This window comes from Cynoglossus semilaevis, chromosome 12, assembly GCF_000523025.1.
Source record: "Cynoglossus semilaevis isolate Cse_v1.0 chromosome 12, Cse_v1.0, whole genome shotgun sequence".
Taxonomy (NCBI): domain Eukaryota; kingdom Metazoa; phylum Chordata; class Actinopteri; order Pleuronectiformes; family Cynoglossidae; genus Cynoglossus; species Cynoglossus semilaevis.
The window spans coordinates 10,492,896-10,518,658 of record NC_024318.1 but is presented as its reverse complement, the minus strand read 5'-3'; the positions used below and the strand labels follow the sequence as shown (position 1 = coordinate 10,518,658).

Sequence of the window (25,763 nt, the reverse complement as noted above, 5' to 3'; positions counted from 1 at the left end):
CATGTCCTACGTACCTCTGCTACCAGAAGGTCCCTGGTTTAAAACCACCTATTAAATCAAATACCATTCAAAGTGGACAAGCTGAAAGGCATTTTATGACAATTGAGGCCATTTATAGGAGTTAAATTATTTAGCCCATAGACGTGCATTTTCTAGTATTACACACCACACTGTTCACTCTTTGGTAGATACCAAAGTACTAAATAATCCTGACATAATCCCATGTATTAAGGATGACCTGGCTTTAAGATACTTTTATTCATTGACCTCTTTTTTTTTTCTCCCACACACACAGTCTTACTTAATCATAACATATACACACATATGTAGATCATGAAGAGATTCAATCTGACATGTCAATGAAAAAGAAATCCCAGGAGAGGTAGCCAATGAAATCCTGTGATGGTGCACAGTAACCAAAATCAAAAATATCTTCTTGGATTGAATTAAACCATCTGTCCTTCTAATGCAGGAGTTCCAAAAAGCTCTGGGAAGCAAACACTCAGTGTACGATACCACCACGCGAACAGGACGCGCCCTGAAAGACAAGACATCGCTCCAGGACGATACTCAGAAACTGGACGATATGCTGAGCGAGCTGAGAGACAAATGGGACACTGTCTGTGGGAAGTCAGTGGAAAGGTATGAATGTCTCCATTTGTCCAAACCAATATCAGGTTGAGCTTTGACTCAGGAAGTCCTCGTCATTGACTGTTTGTTTTCTCTTGCAGACAAAACAAACTGGAGGAGGCGCTGCTGTTCTCGGGACAGTTTACTGACGCTCTCCAAGCTCTCACCGACTGGCTGTACAGAGTGGAACCACAGCTGGCCGAGGACCAGCCCGTCCATGGAGACATAGACCTAGTCCTCAGCCTGATTGACAACCACAAGGTAAAAAAAAAAAACGCGTGAGAGAAAAGTGATGTCACCCTAACGTGGTTTGAGTTTTCATTGAAAAACACTCCCTTTTCCTTTCATCACTGATTCTTTCTCATCACAAAAGACGAAAGAGGACACAAACCACAGAAGGGTTGGACTGACATTTAAATACAAAAGATCAGCATTGTTGGAGCTTCAATGGAAACCCCCGCTCTTTTGATGTTTTATGTCCAACAAAGATGTCTAGAAGACGATTGTCCTAATTTTAGAGTATTTTTTTATAATTATTTATGAGATTAAACTTTAAAATAAAATATGCAAATATTCATGTGGTTAGCGGTGGAATTTCAACCATATCAAGGGTTGTATCTGAAGAAGTATCGACTCATTATTAGTATTTGACTGTGTCCATCACTTCCAGGTATTCCAGAAGGAGATGGGAAAGAGGACAGGGAGCATTCAGGCCCTAAAACGTTCTGCAAAGGAGCTGATCGAGAACAGCCATGATGACTCGTCCTGGGTCAAAGTTCAGATGCAGGAGCTGAGCACCCGCTGGGAGACAGTGTGCAACCTGTCAGTGTCCAAACAGGCCCGGCTGGAGCTGGCCCTGTGTCAGGTGCTGCAGGGCGACCAGGCAGAAGGAGGGTAAACTTTGTGGGTGGTTCTAAATCTAACCGGGTCTCTGTTTGTTTCACCACAGGCTGAGGAGTTTCACTCAAGTGTTCACATCCTGCTAGAATGGTTGGCGGAGGCGGAGCAGAGTTTACGTTTCCATGGCAGCCTGCCTGATGATGAAGAGGCTCTGAGGACGCTGATCGAACAGCACAAGGCGAGCAGTGACATCGTTTACTCAATACCTTAGTTTACATTTTTACTGACGTTGTTTTTTGGTTTTCATTAAACAGTCCTCTGAGTTCTCAGACTCTGAGTCTGTAAATAATATTAAACTTCCAAAACAATGCAGATGAAATAACACCTGAAAATGCACCGGCTAACTTAAAACATTTTAATCAGTCAAAAGGAAAATTGTTTTTTGTGTTTTTGTAAAATCATATCTCAATGTTTTTACTAAAAAAAAACAATTTTCTTATTTAAGGAGTTCATCAAGAAACTGGAGGAGAAAAGCATGTCTTTAAACAAAGCCATCAGTATGGGTGAAGCCATTCTAGGCATCTGCCACCCAGACTCCATCACCACCATCAAGCACTGGAACACCATCATTAAAGCTCGGTTTGACGAGGTCAGTTTACAGCTGCATGTTTAATTCTACATAGGAATCTGTGCTCTGATTCACAGACACCAGCACGACAGGGCATAATTACACAGGTATGACTGGGTGTAATTACACCATTACATCAACTCCACGTTCAGTAAAGTAAGACTGACTTCAACCTTTATCCTGCATCTGCTACTGATTTACCACATTTATAGACTTAGCCTTTAATTGTACAGAATATGAGTTTTTGTGGATAAAATCACTGGTTTTTGATGATACATATATATATTTACATGGTTGTATGGTATTTCCAACAGGCTGAATGTTCAATTTTTTTTAACCATGTAATTTGAATGTCCAATACTCACAGTAAGGGGTTGTGTCCCATCTTCCTCCCATTATAATCGTTGTTATTTGAGTTTAAGTCAAACAAATTTAAAGAATATTCAGTTCATTCTCTGAAACTACCAAAAAAAAAAAAGCAAACAATATCCAGCACTGGTTCACGAAAACTCCATGCCTTTCCGTTTTCTTGATTTGTGCCTCTTCTGAAGTGCTCTGGTGGCCCCTAGTGGAGGTGCACACTTGAAAAATACTGCAGTTGAGCAAGTGTTTTTTGAGTACAATTTAATTTTTTTAATTTTTTATGTGTGTCTTATCGCTGTACTCTAGGTACAGGCCTGGGCCCGGCAGCATGAGCAGCGATTGGCTGCGGCCCTCACTGACATGTTGACCACTCAGGAGCTACTGGAGAATCTGCTGAACTGGCTGCGCTGGGCTGAGAGCAGTCTGGACGATAAGGACAAGGAAGTGCTGCCACAAGAGATTGAAGAGGTCAAAGGTCTCATAGCAGAACATCAGGTAAAGTCACATTAAAATGGCATCGTGGCCAAAGCTGTGCTGTGGTTATTTATAGTACAGTGCCGGTGACCACATGCTGCTTCCTGCAGGCGTTCATGGAGGAAATGACCAGGAAGCAACCAGATGTTGACAAGATCACCAAGACACACAAACGGAAGGCTGCCGTGGAGCCTCAGAACCAGTCACAGATCCCGGTGCTTGAAAAAGGAAGAACTGGAAGTATGTTTCTCACTAATACCTCACACACAGAGCCTGACCTCAGCCATCTGGCACAGTGCTGAGTCACTGGAGGATGAAGTGATATCCTCTTGTTGACTCCATGTGTCACCTGGAGTGATCTAACCGCTGCTCTATTCCCTTTGATAAACCCGCTGAGTCAAACATTCTGTTTTTCACTTTCAGGAAAGCGTTCGCCCACACAAACCATGTACGCTTCTGCAACACAAGCTCACGTTGAAACCAAGAACCCCAGAGTCAACCTGCTGGTCACCAAGTGGCAGCATGTGTGGCTGCTGGCTCTGGAGCGGAGGAGGAAACTCAACGATGCTCTGGACAGACTGGAGGAGGTAGTGCAGCCACCCCATGACTCCCCATTTTCCTAATCAACTGTTAGTATTTTACTGTATTTACATGGTAAATACATTTTTTTGTAGCTGAAAGAATTCGCCAACTTTGACTTTGACGTGTGGCGGAAGCGTTACATGCGCTGGATGAACCACAAGAAGTCCCGTGTCATGGACTTCTTCCGTCGCATCGATAAAGATCAGGATGGCAAAGTGACCCGACAGGAGTTCATAGAAGGCATTCTCTCCTCCAGTGAGTTCATCATTTCAACCCTCAGCTGTTGCACGTTGTCCCTGTGTGTGCTTGGGTTAAGTCAACATTGTCAACATTCACCGTCTCTCCATCAGAATTCCCCACTAGTCGTTTGGAGATGAGCGCCGTCGCAGACATCTTCGACAGAGACGGCGACGGCTACATCGACTACTATGAGTTTGTAGCAGCTCTTCATCCCAACAAAGACGCCTACAAACCACTGACAGACGCAGACAAAATCGAAGATGAGGTTAAAAAAAAAAAAAAAACTTTAATGCTCCAAAAACACACAATTCTCCCAAGTGTAGAATCATGATCATCAATATTGCCCATTTTCCAGGTTACACGTCAAGTAGCAAAATGCAAATGTCCGAAGAGATTCCAAGTGGAGCAAATCGGTGCCAACAAATACCGGGTAAAGACTTTTTGATTCAAGTTGTTGATCCGTTTCATGAAGTCATTCAATGTTGTGTAAAGTGTGAAGTGATTTTTGTTAAAACGTCCCTGAGACGGTAGGTGAGAAAAGTCTAGAAGAATTCTAACCTGTTTATATTTTTATTGTTTTCCTCATCGCCAGTTCTACCTTGGAAATCAGGTACAACAGTAACCTCTCTGCTTCATCTTTTATTTTTATATTTTACTGAATTTTCCAGCTTTATGCTCTTTTCATCTGCCTTTTTTTTGCTCTATAGTTTAATGCTTACTGCCCAGATTCTTGGCTGCTGTTTAGAGACTGGAACTCAGAAGTAGAAAAAAAGATAGGAATAGGAATAAAGCAGGAGACTGCCTTAGATTTTTACAGATTAGATTAGAACATAAAATGTGAAATCATCAATGTCAAGTTATATATATATTTTTTTTTTAAGATTGCAGCATTTAGTCTTTTGCCTTTTTAAATTTTTTCTTCGATTCTTTTAAAATCCAAATCTGCTTTTGAGTTCCAGAGACAATAATGTAGATCTGCTCTTACCATTTCAGCCTATATTTTTTTGATTGGTCCATGGGGTTTATACAGTATTCACTGGCTGGGCATTTTGGAGACAAGTGCTTTCTGTATGCGTGTCTTTCGTGCTCTAGTTTCCTCGACCTCGACACTGTTTTCTTTTCTAGTTATACAGTGGCAGAGTAGATTTATTTTTTCATGAATTGAAGTAGTGTAGACTTTGTCAAACTGCATGTCAGAGTGTCAGGTCTGTAGCTCCTTGTGGGTTAATTCGTCACTTTTTTTTTTTCAAAGCTTGCTTCATTAGGTCAATTAGTTCCAGTTTGAGGGAGTAGGGGCCTTAGTGGTGTTGTCTTAGCTAGTCTGTAATGATGTCCACATTCAATTGCATTGAATTGAAATAATTCTTTTTGACAGTTTGGTCTGGTTCACTGCTTACATGACTCCTTAATCGGCGATGAGACAATAGCAAACAGGGAAAATCAAAATCTAACCCCGCACCTACACGTTGCAGTGTTGGAAAGCTGTATTCTGGTAAATGGTGAACTTTTAAGATGTTTTATTTTTTGTGCCTTTTATTTTACTCCAGATCATCATCACCTGTTATGTATTTGATCACTAAAATAATCACCAGTGACATGAAATCATTACAATAATCATACAAGTGCAAGACTTTAACCTTTGGAGAGATGACATTTTCTTGTAGGAACCCAGTGAGGGGTCATCAGTGTTTGGTCATGTCTGCGTGTCACACTGTGGTTGATTAGACACAAATGATTCGAACCATCGCTCATGCTGTTGTGTCATTGGAGCTGCATCAGATCTGCATCCGTGTCAAATGCATCCTCAATGTTAGGTGTAGGAGGTGCAGCGGAGTGCTGCACTGCTGGAGGCTGCTGTTTGTCTGTTTGATAATGACCAAAATCTGTTGTTGACAGAAAGCATGTGGCTGTGACTGTGTTAATTTCGCTCTTGTTTGTACTAATTTTTTGGTCACGTCCAACTGGCTTCTGGCTCATGTCCTCATTCAGTTTCAGCCATGCACATCCATTACATCTGCAGTGCATGCTGTCATGTCCGGGTACCGAAAAACACTGCATCAGTGCCTCCTAGTGGTGCTATGATACTGTGAAAGAAACTGAAAGTCTTTGGGCGTTTCTCACAGCTCCTCATGTAGAAAAACCACAGTCAACTGAAAAAAAAAACCCAACTGATAATCAAATGATAGCATTTCACAGAAAACACAGTGATCTAGTTTTATTTTATATAACAATTCTGACATTCAGTTAACTGGAAAGCAGTTTTCATTTGGTCAAAAATAATGATGGAGACACTGTAACTTTTTCTTTCCCTGCATGTTGGTGTGTGTTGCCTGTGTACTCAGTATTCAGTACACTGTGAACACTGACTATTTTCTGGAGTAAGCTGTTGATTTTGACATTTTTTTCAAAAAATGTACCATTATAATTAAAATGATGTCAGTTGAGTTCACCAGTGGAACCATGTGAACACACAGCAGCACACACTGCAGTTGAAGAAACCAGTTGGACTGACCTGTGTGTAATTTGTGTCTCTGAGAAAGTACACTGAACTCTGGTGTCGTTGTGTTTCGTTGAATGCATATTGTTACACATTTAACAGCACATTTCAGGTCAGTGTGTGTTCATTCTCACCCACCACCCCTCTCTACCTTCCCTACCCCGCTGTAGTTTGGAGACTCTCAGCAGCTCCGCCTGGTGCGTATTTTACGCAGCACTGTGATGGTGCGAGTGGGAGGAGGCTGGATGGCTCTGGATGAGTTCCTGGTGAAGAACGACCCCTGTAGAGGTGAGCTCACACACACAGGAAGTTAAATCAGATACTTTCCTTTATAAGTCGGAGTTCTCCAAGAGAGGGAAATATGTGACACAGTCTGGGAAATCTAGTTTGATGTTGCCTCAATGTCTATGTTTTTTTAATGGTCAATAAACAGTTAACAGCTGCAGCTACATTTATCGTTTTTAAAAATTGTTTTGTTCAATGGACTCTAACAGTCCAAAACCTCTGATAGATGCTGAATCACAAAAAAAATTCAACTTAATCAAAATAAGAACTTTTATTACTGAAATATATTGTAAAATTAAACTAATGTTTACCTGGAATATATATATACAAAAAGGATATAAATACATAGAGAGTCAATGATGTTCATGGTGTTTGGGAATTAACTAGTTGAAATCCTCTGGAGAATTTGGAGTTGTCTGAACCCTGTATGTACAGTGTGTGAACACTCAGAGGTTCAGACCAGTGTTCACTTCTTCTCTCTCCTTTATTAACTATTCATTTCCTCTTTCTCCTCCTGAAACCGTTCCTCCTCCTGCTCCACTTGGGTTTCACTCTTTCTAGTTCATCACCACGGGAGCAAAATGTTACGCTCGGAATCAAACTCTTCCATAACTCAGTCTCCTATAGGTTGGCAAATCTCTCACTTTCTCACCCTCCTCCATGAACCCACCAGTGGTATGTGTGTCTGCACATCAGAGTGTGTGCTGCTTGTGTTGATGCTGGTGTGTAGTTGTAGCCACTGCTGTGTGTATCTGTGTGTGAGAGAGAAACACAGAGAAAGAGAGAATTCTTTCATATAAACCAGTTGGACTTACCACCGACCGTCACTCGTCTCTGGCTGGTTTTCGTGCATGCAGTTGTGTTTGTGAATCACATCATCTGCTCTCAACTTTTCCAAAATAAGTTTTTGGAAATGGATCCAAAAAGCACTATTTCCTCTCTCAGCATGTAGTGAGTGATCTCTAGGCTGAGCTTTTTTTTTTTCTTCAGTTTTCTGATTTGCTTGAATCGTGGGAGTATTTACATTAAGGCAGGACTCTCATTTTAACTGTTCAACTCCTCAGAGTTACCGTGAAGGTGAACAGTTCTTTTCACTTGACTTGGAGCCAAATGAAAACAGCATTAATCACTTGATTAAAACTGCATGTCTGTTTTCAACACTGTTCTTGTCAAGACTGTTCACTGCCGTTTGGAAAAACTTAACTTGAAATTCCAGTCCTACTGATTCACCAGGACGTAATCACACAACACAAACACAAAGTTGGATCCTACTTTTGCTGTTGTCTAATTGCATGAGCTTTGTGTTTTATATTAGACTTTATATTTATTTCAAATATCTTTTCTGTAAAAGTCATGGCAGTGCTGTAGTAGTAAAATATATATTTTGTCAAATATTCAATATTCCTGGAAATCACTGACATGGTGCTAACCTGTGGGAATAAACTATGAAAAACAACACTTTAATTTAGAATTTGTATTAGTATATAAATGAAATAAATTATTATTGTTCTTGTTAAGTCAAACCAATTACAGTGTTTTCCAGGAACCTTTCAGGACACTCTCTTAGGCAGCCTTCATCTCTCCATCATCATCATCACAGCTGCCTTCATCACACAAAATTTAAAATATATGTAAAAAGTTACTTAAATATGGGTTGTCTGAAATATATATATATATTTTCCAGCTAAAGGCAGGACCAATCTGGAGCTGCGGGAGAAGTTCATCCTCCCTGAAGGCACCACACAGGTCATGGCCAGCTTCCGCTACCGAGGCCGGAGATCTCGACCCTCGTCCAGAGGAGCTTCACCGAACAGATCCACCTCCAGTCAGAGCTGTCCTGTCCCAGTGAACCCAGTCACGACCAGTACACCTAAGGTGAGAGGCTCCAGCTTTAGGTGAAAGCTTCTTTCTTTTTCAATTCGTCTGCACTCGAGGCTTGATCATCCTTCACTATGATTTGTCTCCAGCTCATTAGTCGAACTCGAATCGTTTTCCTCTTCTGTTATTTGTATGTGTTTCTTCCATCTAGTGATTCTTGTAGTATTTTTTTATTTGAAAATCCATGTCTGTCTTTTGATTTGCCATTGTTCCCCAGACTCCCCAACACATAACCCGCAATTATGATAAACCCTGGCTTACAAACAGCAAATCCTCCACTCCACTTAAATCATCAGACTCCTTTCAGAGCCAAACATCATCATCAGAGGTATAGTCCCATCAACCACCACCACAAGATCCAACTGAAAACATGAAAAATGTCAAACTGATGCCTGATTTTGTTCTTAGTTTTCATTCAATGTGACGTTTAACCCCCCAAAAACCATTCCATTTATAGATTGTGCATTTATTCACAGCTATATGAAGTTCATGGTTTCAGTTTGGTCTACAAATTTGAATGTGTTTAGGCTGCAGTACCTTCTCTTTCACTATCAGAAATATGTGTTTGATCAATAATGATGATAAAATATAAAACAAACTGTTTTGATTCTTTTTGCACGTGCATGTATGATTTTTTTATCACACCTTATCAATTTGAAAAATGATCCAGTATTTACAGTAAGATCCTCAGTTGTGTCACAATAACAGTTCTAGTGCCTGTTAGTGCATGTTGAGCATCCTCGCTCCACAGTTCACCACAAATCACTATGAATAGCAGGTAAATAAAAGTCCCGTCTTTTACAGGTGACACCAGTTCAAGGTAGCAAACTACGTCTTCCAGGATATTTGTCAGGTAAAGGATTTCAGTCAGGGGAGGAGGGAACGCTGATCAGTGCTGCGGTGCTGAAGGCTCGGGCACAGGCAGCAGGTGGTGAGTAGAGAAAAAAGCACAAACTGATAGCAATACAAGCTAATTAATAAATATTAATTTATAAGTGATTCATCTCGATATGTTGCTAGGTTTTAATCACGATTATAACTGCATAATGCCAAACCACTAACCACTGTCACCGGCCACGTACATTTTCTCAGAGGTTTTATTTTCCCCCTGTTTGTGTTTCCAGAGTCAAGAAGAAATTCAAGCCGACCTGGAAGCAAAGCAGGAAGCAGAGGAAGCAGCCGCAGAGGTAGCGACGCCTCCGACTTTGACATCTCAGACATCCAGTCCGTCTGCTCTGACATGTCTGAGACAGTTGGTGAGAGCACCAGGGCTACACCTCGCCCTGCGTCCCACCAACGTGGAGGTAAACCCTCCAAGATCCCCACTCCTCAAAGAAAAACCCCTCCCACGAGCAAGCTGGCCAAGGGATCCAAGCGATAGTCAGTGGCCTTGAAATTAGAATAATAATTTTAAAAAAAAGGACGTGACCCAGAAACTAGTTGCACCCTAGAAACAACACGGACACTGGAGATATTTAATTTAAAAAAGACTGCAAATATGTTGAGTGTTATTTAAATTGCTGCAAAGATGTAAAATATTCTGTTCAATGGCAGTATGATGTCATGTTATGTGAGGATGAATTGTTGACGGCCTTGAGTATTTGTCTTTTTAATGTATTTTCATTTTTTTGTCCAAAATGTCAAATAGTTTTTATTGTGTTTTATTTTATTTTATTGATGAACAAAAGCCTGTAGAGGTTTAATGAACACTAGAGAAACCTGGGGATGACTATGTTGTACTGTTAACGTGCATTTCTGACTACACTAATGAAGGACAACACACACACACACACACACAGACACACAGACCCAGGATAACGCTGAGAGTTACTGAATGTACTGTAATTTATTTATGCTAATGTTTGGACCGCGGCGACATTTGAAGCACTGCAACTATCTATTTAAAAATAATGTTAGGATATACTGCCAACATGCATTTAAAGGGCAATGCAATATACTACACTAAATAAAGCGATAGCACTGCAGAAACCACTGAAAACACTATTAAAAAACTAGTAGCAGAAAACCTCGTAATCATGAAGCTTTCAAGCCCTGTCTGTTCAGCAGCAGCCGCCTTTTGTCCTTTGTTTTTCTTTGGTCACTTTACAGCAGCGTGTGAATTGACCTTTGACAAGGTCCCTCCCCCGCACCCCTGTCCCACACTGTCCTGCACCTCGATGTCAGTGTTCAGTAAATTTCAGTGGAGCTGAAATTTTTACTGTAACATTTCTTTGTAATAAAGCTGCTTGCAGAAAGCCACCAGAAATTGGTGAGAACCACAGAATGTGATCTGATTCTCTTTGCAACCTGACCCCTGACCTTTGCCCCTTGCAGATCAAGCATTGTTAAGATATTTTTTATTTTGTGCAGGAAGTACAACAGAGATCTTGCTGCCAAAATGCACAGTTTTTTTTTTTTTTTACCAATTTTAATTCAGTGGCTGCTGGACCAGAGATGTGTTTCTTTTCTTAATTGTTAGTTGAATTTCTGGCTTTAACAAATCACACAGTCTGTCTATTCTTAACTCCCTGTATAGTGAATATACAGTCGGTCCTTTATCACAGTGGTGCCCAATCCCCGGGCCGCGGACCAGCCATGTCCGTGGGTCAATTGGTACCGGGCCACACATAAAGAATGCATAACTTAGATTATTTTCATTTTATTTATTATCTGACTCTGACTGCGTTTTTTCGACCTGTTGTGTGAATTCAACTACACATGCTGCTGGCTAGATATCATCGAACCAAAAACACATGGCAATTGACAACTTGCAATGCCTTTCTTCACCACCAGGCGGCCTCACACCATGAGTTGAAAACCCTGCCTTAATAGAAGAAGTTTATTTGTCATTGTGCATGTATACTAACATTGTAACAGAGTATTTGGTGTTTACTCGTCACAGGACCCTGACCCTCACCTTTAGCCACCGGCTGCCCAAAAAGAGTAAAAATAAAATATTCATAAGCAGTTTTCAATGTTAAACGTGTTATACACCACAGGCTGCAGTACAATCTTAAAGCTGCTCTTGGTTTTTTTCCTTTTTGGAAGCATACTGTGTTTGACTGTTACCTTTTAACGAAGGTTACACAAAACTGCTTCACACAGGTTTAAACAAAGTGAAACAACAGCTTCAGGCTAATTAACGGACTCTTACTCATTCAGTTTAGACTTTTTTTTTTAAATTTCCTAGCTGATGGGCGTTTTTTTAAAAGATGATAGAACTCTTTTCTCTATCACCTAGCCCCAGTGTGATGGTTCTGACTGCAGGTGTGGTCCACTCTGGGTGGAATGTTTGCAGACCATCTAGTGTTTAGTTGTGACATACTACATCCTTCTCTCACTGAGACTCTGCAGATTGTAAAACTGGCTTAGAATAAAAAAGGAAGATAAAAAAGGAGAAACTGCCATAAAATATGATTCTTTTATTTAATCCTCTATTTCCCAACATCGCTGTTACGACCTGTTCAACACTTCTACCTAGTGGCCTTGACTTGTTCATCACCCACTGTGACGACACAGTGCTAAGTTACTATGCAGTGACTGTGGGTGTAGCTGACCTATGAGAAGAGACTGATCCCCTGGGGACCAAAGGTGGAGTGGAGCTTGGGGGCCAGGTTCCTGTGAGACCCAGATCTTCCAGTTTGAATGGTCCTGTTCAGCTCCAGCAGTGACCCGAGGATGGCACTTTAGAGAAGGAATATAACTTCACACCAGGAACCTGAAAGGACTGAACCAGGAGCCTGGGACACTTTTTCAGAATTCTTAGGAATATGTGAGTAATTCTTAAATTTGTCTGCATTTATTTTAAATATAATCTTAATTTTAAATATAAATAAAGTAAAAACACTAAATATATACATAATATAGCTTAATATATATATATGAGATGTCTAAGATACAGAATAAAACTATGATTTCGCAGCACATTTGAAAACTGATAAATCCTCGTGACCTATTTACATTATTTATTTACTTAAAACACCACATGTATTTCCACTTTTCTCTATTTTAGGCACAAGTAGTCTCTGTCAGTAAAAATTGGAAAATGCCAGTTTTTAAAGAAATGCTGGTGTTTGTGGGTCTCTTTGTCTTCTTGGGATTGGTCCAATGTCAAAAGTTACCGAGTAAGTATTTGGATATTTGTACTCTTGCCTACTAAGATCTAGAAATGTGTTATAATGTTGTTTTTCTTGCTCTTGCTTTTTTTCACTTAGCTCTTGGTTATGTGACCTGTTGTATTTCCGAAAAATTAAAACAAACTCGGTAACATATTAAAGTAAAAAATGTATTTTTGCCTAATTTTACTGGACATTTATATACACCCGTTAGGTTGTAATTTCTAGGTTACTGCTGTATTACAGCGCATTGACCAGTAGATGTCAGTGTGTGAGAGCACGTATCTTTTAACTATTTAGGTAATTATTTTATTATTTTTTATTTTATTTTTGGACAGTAGTTCTTGTCCAAAACCTGGTCCTAATAAGACGGATCTGTTTTTCCAAGAATCTGAGAAAAGTGGGTTTAAATTGCTGTGGCGACTGTATCTAATCAAAAATGAGTACTGTCCAGAAACAGGATATTATTTTCGTAGTTAGTTAACTGTAGTTGATAGGTTAATGTCTCAGAGACCAGACTGCAGGTTTCAGTTAAATAAAGACAAACTGAACTGATAACAAAAGTCATCTTTCTTAATTTGACTTCAACTGACAGGAAACACAGTTGAGGTGGTTTCACCTAATACGGCATCAAAGTTCATCCTTTCTCTTAAAGTCAAGAGAATATAAACTACAACCAAACACTTCTGCTGTTTCACAAGATAAACACCACCTGAAAATGTAAGGTTGTCATTTTTCCCCTTTTTTCACCGTGAGGTTATAATCTTCTGGAGGAGTTTCGTGTGCCTAAGTCGAAAGATGTGAAAAAAGTGAATGGATCTCAACCTGAGGCTGTGGCCTACAGAGTGAACCCTTCCATCCATCTGCGTAGGACCATGAGGTAAAGTATTTGTCAGCCTGAGGCAAAAATAACAATCACTGCAAGCAGGTGCGGCAAAGACAGCCATATTGGATCACCATGATTGTGAGTTCTCAGCAGTAATGTGAATCAAAGGCTGCTGTGCTTGATGCCTTTATTGATACAATCAAACCTGGGGACTATGGGGACTCGGTGCTATGATGGGAGTCCTACCACTTCACCACTAGTCCCCAATCTATAACCACTAGATGTTGCATTCATTTTCTGCAATTTACATTCAAATGAAATGTGTCTGGGTGTTAGCAACATGAGGTTAGCGTTTAGCCTATACCACTACAATCTAGAATTTCAGAACTAGGTTCTACTGAACCAGAACCTTCTGGCTGGAGGCAGGAACACTACCATTACTCTTAACATATTACCACTAGGTGTTGCTAATCGTAAACAACTTAGCTTTATATTTGTTTGGCTGTTAGCATCTGAAAGTTAGATTACCTCATACCAATGCTATGATGTTGCGACAATGATATGTTTTCAATTAGAGATCCATTTTTTTTCCACCGAAAGTAACATACCTAGTACCATTAGTACTTTCATTGTATTAAAAAGCAAATACTTATCTCCACTGTCCTTTATTTTCCCCCAAATATGCAAAGGATGTTACTATTGAAAACTGTCCAGACCTAATGAGAAAGGGATTTGAGCATGAAATTGATGTCTCCATTTAAATTAATGCACATTTCTTTCTAAATTAAACCCCTATGTTGCCACGAGGATCTGTTACTGTTACTTTCTAAGAACAATAGCCTCTGTATGATTTTTTCCAGAGCTCTGAACCTCTCTCTGTTTGTCGCACCACAGTGATGTCTATCCAGACGGTCTTCCTTCTGACTACTCAGTCATTGTGACATTCAAAATGACCAAGGACACAGCAAAAAGGTCCTGGAACCTGTGGCAGGTCAGCGACCCCGAGGGACGAGACCAAGTCGGCCTACGGTTCCAGGGTGGAATGCGTTCTTTAGACTTCTTCTACACCAGCCCACGTGGCAGTCGAATGCTCAGAACCTTTAGCGGTGTGGGGAAACTGTTCGATGGAGAGTGGCACAAGTTGGCCTTGAGTGTGAAAGGCAGTCAGGTGAAGCTGCTGATAGACTGTGAAGAGGTCAGTGTGGAGTCCATCGACGGATCAAGGCCGGTCTTGCACAGAGGATACACCTCCATTGTGAAACGTGCGACAGGAGATGGCTCTGTGTCTGTATGTTGTTGTTTTTTTATATCAATTTAAACAAAAAAAGTATCTTAATCTGACTTGAAAGAGATGAACATCATTTTTCCTTCCAGGTGGATCTCCAGCAAATGGATGTTTCCTGTGACCCAGAGCAGGCTTACTCAGAGGGCTGCTGTGAGCTCTCCAGTGTGGTGAGTCACTCATGAGTCAACACAGATTTCCCTGATCTGCTGCAAATATGTTTCACAACCAAACTCTGTATCTTCCCATGGCAGTGCGGAGGGTATGCAGAGATTGGCTTAACAGCTGGGAGAGCGTCCTGTAAATGTATGCACGGACAGCCGGGCGTCCAAGGAAAACCAGGCCCGAAGGTGAATGAATTATACAGTGGACGTTGAATCAACATGCTGATTTGAACTAGTTCAGAGCATGCTGACGCTCCTTTTTTTTTTTCCAGGGTCACATAGGGGTCTCCCTGGCCAACCCGGGGATCAAGGAAGACAAGGAAACTGGGTAAAGAAATGTCACCTTATGCAAAAACAGTGAATCCAAAACCCCCGTGGTGAACTCAGACTGAACTGGGATATCTTAAAGCTTTTACGTGTGAATCAGCAGTAAAGCTGTGGAAAATGGCAGAAGAAGTACAACAGGGACAGGTCAGGATGGAAACAGATCTGGAAGCAGCAGCTCTCAGTGATAGTAAACACAGTGGCTCCTTTCATGGCTCCAAATCTGGTGCTCTTCCTCCAAAAAAAGTTGAGGGCAGAGTCCAAGATAAACACAAAGGCAATGCAGATGTGACAATAAATTTGTTTTTCTAGTCCTGAAATAACCACTTGTAACAAACACAGGATTTGCTGGTTAAGAATAGTCTTTAACTCAAATTGGAGTGGGATCACAGGATTGGTAGTGGTTTTTTTCCCTCTTCCCATTCGGAAGAAATGGAGCCAAATGTAATGAATCCCACACACAGGAAAACCAGGCAGTTTAGCAATATGCATACCCTTCAAATGCCTGCTAATAAGTGGCATTATGGGCATTTCACTGTCATGTGAAAGTGTCAGATCTTTTGTTTGTTATTTGTTTTCATTTTTTGGGGGGGTTATTTAATCCTTCACTAGAAGAGCTGAGTTTATGAAAGAGAGATGGCCTGAGAAAATAATAAAAAAGTATAAGCGCGTGAGCCTATGATACTTTATATAGATTAGTAGATAGACAAATGTCCTCAGGTCCTCGTCCTCCAGGGATTCATCAGCTCCCATTAAAGGATTTTAAAATTTACAACTTGTTAATCTCCTCGGCACTTATAGCAGTTATTGAGTTGGCGCAGAACTGGGAGTCTTTCAAAACAGAGCAGAGAACATGTGTTTGTAAAAGGAAAATGTTTTTCACTCACATGTTTTAGTATTTAAACCGTTTTTTTGCACCTAAGGAAACCCCCTCATGCTTCCTGAGCTCACTGTGAGTCTGTAGAGCATCCTCCACTACATCCAGACAGCATTGCCAGAGATGTACGTGCTCTAGGTTCCACGTGGAGAACTGCAGCTGTAGTTCATGAGGGATTCTGCCTTGTGTAACTTGTTAAAGTCTTGACCTGTTGCCAGCTTGTAAATCACAGATCCCCAACATGTTTATCTCCTCCCCCGCTAGCGTCCAAGGAGGGCATTTCCTGGCACAAACCTATGTACTGTCCATGTCAGGTGGTGGGTGGTCCTTTCCTGTTTCAGGGCCTGCCTTTAGAAATGCCGTAAAGCTTCATGGTTACAGTCATCCGTCTGAGTTTAGCGTGAGTCCAGCTGATGTTGCATAAAAATAGTGAGGGCGAGAAAATAAACCAACAACACAAAAGGCATCTTGGTGTGCAGTGGTTCAGTTTTTTTCCCAGGCAGTGAATTACGGCTAAGTGGAAAAGACACCAGTCCCTCAGGTACCAAAGAAGTCGGCATGTGTGCAAACAGAGTTGGTCCCCTCACATTGTATTAATGATTTTTGCTAAACCCTGCAGCTTTGTCTATTGTCTCCCAACACAACTTAAAAAGTGGAATTGTACTGTTCCTTTAAATAGAAACGCAAGAGTTCCTGCCTGTGAATTTGTAGAAAATACAGCAGCTGAGTTGCATTATTTTTGGAAAGACTCTGTTGATGCACAACGTAGACTGTTTTGGATGGTATTGAACGAATGGAAGTCAAAGTTGTTTTCTGCTGTTGTTGTCAGGAGATCAACAAAGTGGTCGCTTAAAAAAAAAATCCATTTGGCAAAAAAACAAACAAAACAGAACTCATAACAAGATAGGAGACTTGAAACCAATGTTTGTCCAGTGAAAGAGTTTCAACTTAAATTATCTTTTTTTTTAAAAGCTAAAGGGTAACTTCTGTTTTTTGCAGTAATTTGGCAATGATATTCTCTATGTGAAGAGCCGTCATAAGTGTTTCTACACGTTACATATTCAGTTGTTGAAAGTGCTGTACTGTGGGTCTTGTTGGATTAGCATAATGTCAGCTGAGGTTATGACTCGTCATTAAGTCCAGTGTGTTCCACAGGGGATCAGGGGAAACACAGGAGACTATGGCAACGTTGGTGAACCAGGCCCAAAGGTAAGATCAGTCCTTAAATGCTCCTGACAGGGCCCATGTCTCACTTTGGCTTGTAATCAAAACACATTAATGAGATTTTATTTACACATCCTCAGGGGGAAGCAGGAATCAAAGGCGAGAAAGGAATGAGGGGACTCTGGGGCCAAGTGGTAATTTATCACATTTAAATTACTAAATTTCCTTACTGTGAAATTTTACATGTGTGTATTAAAGAGCTACTGTCTTTACAGGGAGACAGAGGTCCTAAGGGGCTGACAGGATTAAAAGGAGCAGCAGGGTTCAAGGTAAGAGTTCCTGCTTGTTCCTGTTCAAATGTTCCACTAACCGTTGGATATTTCTATGACTTTGTAGCTCACTCTGAAGATTAAATGGTCGTGTTTTTCATGCGATTGCAGGGTGTACGTGGGCCACCGGGAGACATTGGAGAAACTGGAGGACAAGGAGCTGCTGTGGGTTAACATAGCAAAAAAAAAAGTTAACTATCAGTTATGTAAATAGTATTTCACTAACACTTTGGACTCTATAGGGTGAAAAAGGTGAAAGAGGATTTGAAGGGATTTCTGGGTTTCAAGGAGTTAAGGTATAATTATATATATATATATATATATATATATATATATATATATATATATATATATATATATTTTCTTTTTCTGTCTATCTGTTGTTTGACTTCACTTCTTGAACTTTTTTAGGGAAATATAGGAGCTACTGGTAAAACAGGGCGTCTCGGGCCCAGAGGAAAGCAGGTGGGTTGTCCTCAAATGACCCGTTGACTTTTCTGAAACATTTTTGAAAATCCCCTCATGTCTCCACACACACAAGTTTGAAAATGCTAGGAAACACCCACGTATTCTCCCCTACAGTCTCTGTATACAATCACAGTTCACAAGGATGGATTTCCAATGTGACGTCCTTAACCATATCGCAGACTCCTGAAATAAAAAACAGCCTTAACCACAATGATACACTATATAGAACCCTCCTGGATATTTATTATAGTAATTGACATTAAAGTGTTGCATGTCATGTATAATCACATTCCCTGTTGCATCGAACCATCATTTTACAGGGCATTGTGGGAGATCCTGGAGAGAGAGGAGCAGCAGGAGAGAAGGGGAAGCCGGTATGTATCGCAGAAGAAATTACATAATATTTAAGATGCATTTGTATTGTGTTGGTTTATTTAGAAACAACATTTTTTAAAAACTCTATTACTTTTCATTTCAATTTACACTGTTTGTTTAGGGAATCCAAGGTCCTGCAGGCAGAGACGGAACAATTGGACCAAAGGTACTTCCTCTCTGGCACTCCAGTATTTTATGTCAAAACGCTCACTCACATTTTATCAACCAATAAATTTCATCAAAGGTTTAGTCAACGATTTTCATTTTCAAGAACAAAACTAAACAGGAAGAATTGGGGCTAAATAACGATGACACTTAAGTTAACTAATTAAAAACTAGACAAGCAAAAACTAGCACGGTGAAGTCCAAATGACAGCTTAGAGTGATGGCCAATGAAAGCTATGCTCATCGCGTAGAAGGCGGGACGTGTAAACAGCAATCCAAATGGCAAATATGTGTCGGATACTGAAGACGAGTATTCAACACAGGAGCGATTTATTTGTGAAACAGTGACTCAACTAAAAGACAGTGATTTTTCTGGAATGACTATGACCAACAAAACAATGTATTCAGTATTCAACCACTGACTAAACTGGGACTAAGACTAAGTAACAACTAAGAGTGAAAACTGTCTGTCTGAACTAACAGTTGTTATAACAGTGGTGTTGTCTGTAGGGCATTATTGGAGATCCTGGTATACCTGGCAGAGATGGGGATCCAGGAATAGAGGTAAAATGACATTTTAATTAAAACGTTGTTTTGACTTTCAATATAGGGATTGTGTCTCAGGATTAGTGTCATCCGTTTCTAACAGGCATATCAAGGTGCACAAGGTCTCACCGGAAATCCCGGACGCACTGGGAGGAAGGTAGTCACTTATCATGTGCAGAATTATGTTTGAGAGTGAAAACAAGTTGTTCTTGGCAGATTAACTTGTTGCTATTTGTGTCTTTAACAAGGGGGAGAAAGGTCACCAGGGCCCAGCAGGAGAAATGGGCCCCCAAGGTCGTACCGTAAGTCACTTTTTTTTTAGGCATCTCAGTCACTGAGAACATGCACGCAGTAAATTTTGCATGTAAAATAATTTGCATTCCTCAAGAACTGAGTGCAAAGCAGTCCCTCAAGACACTTTAACAAATGTTTTATCCTTGAGGGCCCAAGAGGTTACAAAGGTTCTGCAGGGAAGCCAGGACGACCTGGATTTATTGGCCCACCAGGGCCCAGTGTAAGTGCTCCAGATGAATCCCCTTCACTTCTTCCAAATGCTCGTTTTTTTTTTTTTTTTCAAGACATTAAACCTTGTCATCTCTACACAGGGACATGTGGGTGTGTCTGGAAAACCAGGGCCAAAGGTAATACTCTCTTATTCATAAGCCTTTAAAGAAATAAATTGAAGGCAAAATTACCTGATGTCTGAATTATTGTGGGTTTTATATGAAATAATTTACTGAGATGCTAAAAACCATTCATTTTCCAGATGGAGTTTCTTTTGTGTAGTCTTTTTTCCCCTAGATGTTCAGATGTTGTGCTCATTTTTAGGCCCCTCCTGTTTCATCTGTGAGAAAACCATCATAGATTGGTCGAATAATTTATTCATGGTAGCTTCCAGGAGCCACCAGTATATTGGCATCCATCTTTTCTTACCAGGAGGTCAAAACCAACGCAAAACTCCCCTGGGGATACGTTCATGCTGTTTACCAAGTATTCTATGATGATTAAAGCGGCAAATATTCTTGCAGTAACCACTCGTTTGCTGTTTATGTTTTGGGGGCACGCTGTTGAGTAAACCAATCTGATTGGGAGAAAAAACCTTCAGCGAAAGTACAAAGCTAACACTGTCTCTGTTTATTAATGGAGTGAACGTTGAACAACAACCAAAGTCAGAAACGTTTACTTTTGTGAAAAGTGAAATGACACGTGTAGATTTGGAAGTGAGAGAAGATTTTGCAGCACTGGTACTGTGACACCTGAAGTATTTTGTAGTATTTAGTACAATGTACGAAATACATGTACGTTATCACAGCCAATTTCTTATTTTCATAAACATATTTCTTTGCAATTTGTCTCGGACCTCAGACTTCTCATATGTCAAACAGTTGCGATAAGTCTCATTCATTCATTTGATAAATGTTTGCGTTCACTAATTAAGCATTTATTTATGGAGCAGAAACACTGATATTACAATTTTTTGCCAACATCTCAGAGCTGCATGTTGTTTCTCCTTACACAGGGTGACACAGGAATCCATGGAATCCAAGGAGTCAAAGGTGGACAAGTAGGTTTAAATCATTTATCTCAGGTTTTAATCATTACTACCTTTGGGCCTTTTTTCCCAACACTATTTTACTCTTTTGTAGGGAGAAAATGGAGTTAAGGGACCGAAAGGAAAGGTAGGTTTTACTCGACCTCACACTTGGAGTCATAGCATCGCATCATATGCTTTAACGGTTCCTTTGCAGTTTGTAATTAAACTGTAAATCAATTTCTTGAATTCATAGACCGAGTCCTGCTGACTTTATTTTTTGCACTTGATTAAAGGTTGGAGAATCTGGACAGCTTGGTCCTCAGGGCAGACGGGGCAGACGTGGCCCTGCCGGCCCACAAGGACTATCAGGATCTGTTGGAGTCAAAGGGGTTCGAGGTGAAGCGGGACCTGATGGCTTTTCAGGACTCCCAGGTCCACCGGTACGTTGGAAACAAGCCCCTCGTTCTGTTCATTTATATACAATCTACTGTAGTCACAACTCAAACTCTTCTGCTCCATCTACACCACAAATGGCTGTAAAAAAGAGTGTTTCGTGACATTTTAAAATGATTTCTTGTTAACGTATTCTGTTGTCACTCACAGTGAGGGTTTAATTTAGTTTGGCTGTAAATCTTTAATGACCCTCAGGAAATGTTGCTGTTGTTGTTTTTGCCTTTCTGTGAAGAAGAAGTCGAACTTTTCTACGTACATTGTCTTGTATTACTAAACTACTGTACTACGACACTGCTACAGTAAGGTTTCCTGCTCTCTCCACTGATCTGATAACTGTTCATCACACAGGGCCCGACTCTTCCTGCTCAGCATGTGATCGAAGTTTGTAAGAAAGTGGTGTTGGAACAGATGTCCACCTTCGCCAACTCAGTGAAGAGGACCTGCGCTGCAGTTTGTCCTCTTTATGGTGACGTGCCCATGGGTCCTCCTGGGTCCCCTGGACAACGGGGACCCCAGGGACCTCCTGTGAGTAAAAGCCAGTCAGTTGGCCTGATACTTCACACTTAGTAAATACTCCATAGTTTACATATACTACATATACTATTACAATACTACATAGTTTTTGTGCGTCTTCCAGACTGATTTAACAGCAAACTCAGTGAAGGGCCTGGCCTAGACTAATAGAGCTGAAGTATTTGGCAGAAAATGCTGGGCTGAAAACATTACGACTTTCCACGTCTCTGTGAGGACAAATAAGGAGTCGCAGACTAGACACTTGGTCTGTGTTGAATGGTTTTTGGAGACTATCGAGGCTGCCCTTGGATTGTAAAGCCTTTTCCACATTATTATGCAGCGTAGAACCGATTCATGTTCCACAGCTTCTTTAATCACAATGACTCTCATGCTGATAAATGCTCTTGGAGCCACGCTATACAAAACCTTCCACTATATTAGATTTAGTTCACTTCATCTCATGTTGTGGTGTTCAAATAAAAAAGCATGTATCATTAATCTGCAGTGAATTTCCATCACACAAAAGTCCTGTCTATGACAGTGGGTCAGGGGTGACTGTAATATAAACTCATGCAAAATTCTCACCAAAAACACACAAAGGATTTATGGTGTGTTTTTCCTATTGACAATGTTGTCAGGGTGACCCTGGTGTTGATGGTGAGAAAGGAGAAGTGGGCGTAACAGGTTTCCATGGCGAAGCTGGAGAACTCGGAAGAAAAGGAGAAAAAGGTGAGAAAATTGATCTTAATCCAATCGGTTTGTCTACAATTCACTGTTAGAGTTTCAATATTTTTACCACAACAATGAGTACAAAGGGTGGAACACAGATCAATATATTTCAAAATTACAGGTTCACGTGTGTGTTCCTAATCCTAATCCTGACATCCTGAAGGATGCATTTTTCATTTAGGAGATTTTGACCTTTGGTCATCGGTTGAGCGTAAAATGTGTTGAAAATATGTAATTAATCAGATTCATTTTCACAAATTAATGAACGCGATTAATGTGTAAATTTCAACAGCCCGACGGCAGATAACACATGCTTCCACATAATACTGCGGCACAACATATGCTTACATTTAGCTGCTCGAGCATGATGTTACACTCAAGCTTCATTTTTTCAATAAAGCTAATAATATATACAAGATGTTAAAAGCATTGATTTAACAATGATATGAGGTCTTTGGCAAACCTTCCTGTCATCTGAGTGTTGAACCTAAAGTGTGTGTTTGAAGGTGATTCTCTGTCTGGCTTCCAGGTGACAGGGGAGAACAAGGAGATAAAGGAGCCATAGGACACGGTCTACCTGGCTACACCGGAGATCAGGGACAGCAAGGTAGTTTCATCTTCCATTAATCAGTGTCATTACACTGAATGGTGTTGGTTTAAATGAGCTAAGCAGCTGAGTCAGTGTCTCAGACGAAGTGGACACGTGTTACGGTAAGAGTAATGTCTCATTTGTCTGAAACGGACCCATTTCTAAGTAGGAACTCTTCATGGAAGACTTTAAACTCTTACTCATCACATTGTGTCGGCGAGCAGACAGGGATGTCGGAAATCTAAACGACTCTTTCCTCCTCTGACACAGGTCCGCGTGGGCGAACTGGCAGAGCTTTTAACGGACAGCCAGGGAAACCGGGTGAGAGGGGACATGTGGGTCAGCCTGGACTGAGGGGACACCCAGGTCTCAGGGGACCTCCGGGCGTCTGCGTCACCTCTGGGTGTCCACTGCTCAACGCTGCCAGAGGGACGACTCAGCCAGTATCAGCACCGCGGAGACAGAGGACTCGCCCGTAGAGGAGAAACGTCTGAGTGGACAGTGAATTTAAAAGAGTGAGCTTGAAGAACAGAAATACCACGGATCCTTTATGTGAATATATATATGTTCTAATAAATTGAAATGTTCATGTAAATATGCAACTTAAGCCAGGAATTAATTTTCTGGGAGCAAAGACAAGTGCGAATGGTAAAAAGACATATTTGTATAAAACACCAAGTTTGCTCATTCAACTCTCAGTTGTTTGAAAGAATGTGCTCTTTATAATAAAAAACAAATTGAGTGTTTTTATATGATAGCCATCACTTTTCTGACCCAAACAAAACAATATATATATATATATATATATATATATATATATATAACATTCAGCAAAAGGTGCATAAAAAGAAAAAAATGCACAGAACAATTATGGAAGCAAGCGAAAATTAAAAATGAATTTTTGGAATCACTGAATCTGAGTCAAGGATTAGAATTATCTTTCAAATCCTATACCTGCTGTCAGTTGTCGTAGTGATTGTGGTGACGGCACAAACAATAACAAGTGTAAGCAGTGTTTCTCAGTGGAAGCCGTGGCAGCATTGTTGGGTCACAACAACACAGAGCTGCTTCCAGTCCTGGCCTGGTGTGGACTTTCCACATGAGGACTGTGTTGGTCAAAGAGAATGGAGAAAATACATATCTCTAGGGGAATGAAGGTGCCACACCTACTGTGCAATGGCTTAACACCCTGTCCAGGGCATTTCCCCTCTTTGTGATCAATGAATGCTTGGACGTGCTCCAGTCATTCAGCAGCCCAGAAAAGAGTGGAGTGAGTTGAGCAAAAATGATGCTTTTCCACAGTTGTAATGATGGAGAAACACTTGTGAAGGCAGGACCAAGTGGGTGCTGTGCGTGTGGTGACTCTCCATGCTGTCTTTCCTGGCTTTTATTTAAGTCCCCTGAGAAGCTCATTGATTCTGGGATGTCATCCTCCACCCCTAGGACTATAGCATCCTGTGGGCCATGCTGCACCATTTTGTTCCACCAAAAAAAGACACTAAGGCCACCTCTGTCATGGAAAACCTTACTAATACATGATTATCCTCAGAGTTTTCTCTCTGGGCTCCACCACTTGCTTCAAACGCGCTCACTATTTATCTCTGCGGCAAACCATACAAGTGCTCACAATAAATGTGGCTTAAAGTAAGCTGATTAAAAACCCAGAGCTGCTGAGTTTCGAAGTGATGGCTTCCAATCAGAGGTCGTATTAGACAGAGTGACTTTACGTTGTCTTCAGGCAGTGATTCAAAAGTTTAAAGAAAAACTGCCAGACACTGTCACTGGTAGCTGAGGATAGGGATGGTATCATTTCAAGTTGAGTTCGTAACGCCATAAAATTGAAGTATATTTGCAAAAGTGTTTATAGGCAGTCAATCTGGAAATAATATTTGTAACATTTTGTTTTTGTTATGTTTATTGGGACAAGTTGTGAATACGGGTAAATAAAAACCTTCGAAAGCAGCATCAACCGTCACGTTGACAGTTGGGATCAACTTTTCCTTTAAATGTCCTCTAGCAACATTGGGCTGTATCCTGATTTAGATAATGGCAGTGGTGAAATATATTAACCATCCCATTGTTAAAGGGACCTAGCAACATTTCACAAAGACAGTGGCCTCTCATAGTGAAGTCTGCTGTGAAGTTGGTCAATCCTCGCCTTCAAACTCTTCTACTTCAGTTTATGCCTGTGTGGTCCACCAGAGTGTGCTGAGGCTCAGGGTCAACCAGTCCATCCTCTGGGAAACCACTGCAGCTCAGTCTCACAGAAAACCACTTAAAAGTGATCGAGCTTCACAATCAGTTTTAAAAAACAAAACAAAGATAAAAAAAAAAATTAAAAAAAAAAACAGGGAGAGCAGTTGAGCCTTTTTTGATCTTCACGTACAATCTTAATTTTAAGTTGTGATTTAAGTTGTGACGTACAATCTTAATTTTAAGTTGTGATGTCGGTTTTTTTAAACTAAAGTTAACATATGGTATGCAAAAAATACTTTTATACTAGTTTTATACTGGTAATTCATTTAACTTTTTTTAACATGAGATACATTAGACACTTGGTTCCCAAAGTGGGGGAGGGACCCCCCCCCAGAAGGCACGAAGCAGTTGCAAGGCATATAAATTTCAATTTCAGTGTTCTCTTCATTCGTGCCACTGTTATTGTTAAATGAGAATATCAGTTTTCTAGGAATTACAGTGTTTCAACAGCTAATATTGTAAATTTATCTAACATTTATCTAGAATTTGCAATATAATCCAAAAATTGGTGTCAAAAGCAAATTTACAATAGAAGTGATGTACCTCTGCATCATCCTTGGGGAGTCAATGTGACATTGGTATTCCTAATGCAGTACCACCTAAGGCCAGCACATTCAGCAGTAGTTTCTGCCCATGG

At 40.5% G+C, this 25,763-nt stretch overlaps 2 protein-coding genes across 11 annotated transcripts in view; both read left to right on the top strand.

The window, feature by feature from the left end:
* Positions 1–10,429, top strand: part of dst (dystonin) — an 87,244-nt gene extending 76,815 nt beyond the window's left edge. For 5 of the 10 annotated variants that reach the window (XM_025060817.1, XM_025060814.1, XM_025060816.1 and 2 more), the window contains 19 exons: positions 473–642; positions 732–891; positions 1,301–1,495; positions 1,580–1,708; positions 1,976–2,119; positions 2,768–2,956; positions 3,046–3,175; positions 3,359–3,522; positions 3,610–3,772; positions 3,868–4,022; positions 4,113–4,187; positions 4,350–4,367; positions 5,133–5,249; positions 6,425–6,542; positions 7,101–7,166; positions 8,224–8,414; positions 8,635–8,745; positions 9,222–9,348; positions 9,542–10,429. In XM_025060817.1, the coding sequence (XP_024916585.1) occupies positions 473–642; positions 732–891; positions 1,301–1,495; positions 1,580–1,708; positions 1,976–2,119; positions 2,768–2,956; positions 3,046–3,175; positions 3,359–3,522; positions 3,610–3,772; positions 3,868–4,022; positions 4,113–4,187; positions 4,350–4,367; positions 5,133–5,249; positions 6,425–6,542; positions 7,101–7,166; positions 8,224–8,414; positions 8,635–8,745; positions 9,222–9,348; positions 9,542–9,798 (2,679 nt within the window). In that variant the 3' untranslated portion in view covers positions 9,799–10,429. The remainder of the gene's footprint in view (positions 1–472; positions 643–731; positions 892–1,300; positions 1,496–1,579; positions 1,709–1,975; positions 2,120–2,767; positions 2,957–3,045; positions 3,176–3,358; positions 3,523–3,609; positions 3,773–3,867; positions 4,023–4,112; positions 4,188–4,349; positions 4,368–5,132; positions 5,250–6,424; positions 6,543–7,100; positions 7,167–8,223; positions 8,415–8,634; positions 8,746–9,221; positions 9,349–9,541) is intronic. The other 5 variants (XM_025060812.1, XM_025060819.1, XM_025060810.1 and 2 more) reach the window with 4 other exon arrangements.
* Positions 10,430–10,838: 409 nt separating this feature from the next.
* LOC103387447 (collagen alpha-1(IX) chain) lies at positions 10,839–23,634 on the top strand. The gene is made up of 26 exons (XM_017037166.2): positions 10,839–12,541; positions 13,289–13,412; positions 14,253–14,646; positions 14,733–14,810; positions 14,895–15,006; positions 15,077–15,132; positions 17,161–17,214; positions 17,310–17,363; positions 17,445–17,498; positions 17,610–17,663; positions 17,741–17,794; positions 17,910–17,963; positions 18,287–18,340; positions 18,463–18,507; positions 19,017–19,070; positions 19,156–19,209; positions 19,301–19,354; positions 19,495–19,566; positions 19,658–19,693; positions 20,572–20,616; positions 20,699–20,731; positions 20,880–21,026; positions 21,388–21,564; positions 22,191–22,281; positions 22,811–22,888; positions 23,141–23,634. The coding sequence occupies exons 1-26, from the start codon at positions 12,463–12,465 to the stop codon at positions 23,347–23,349; spliced, it is 2,316 nt and encodes a 771-aa protein (XP_016892655.1). The 5' UTR covers positions 10,839–12,462; the 3' UTR covers positions 23,350–23,634.
* The last annotated feature ends 2,129 nt before the right edge of the window (positions 23,635–25,763 follow it).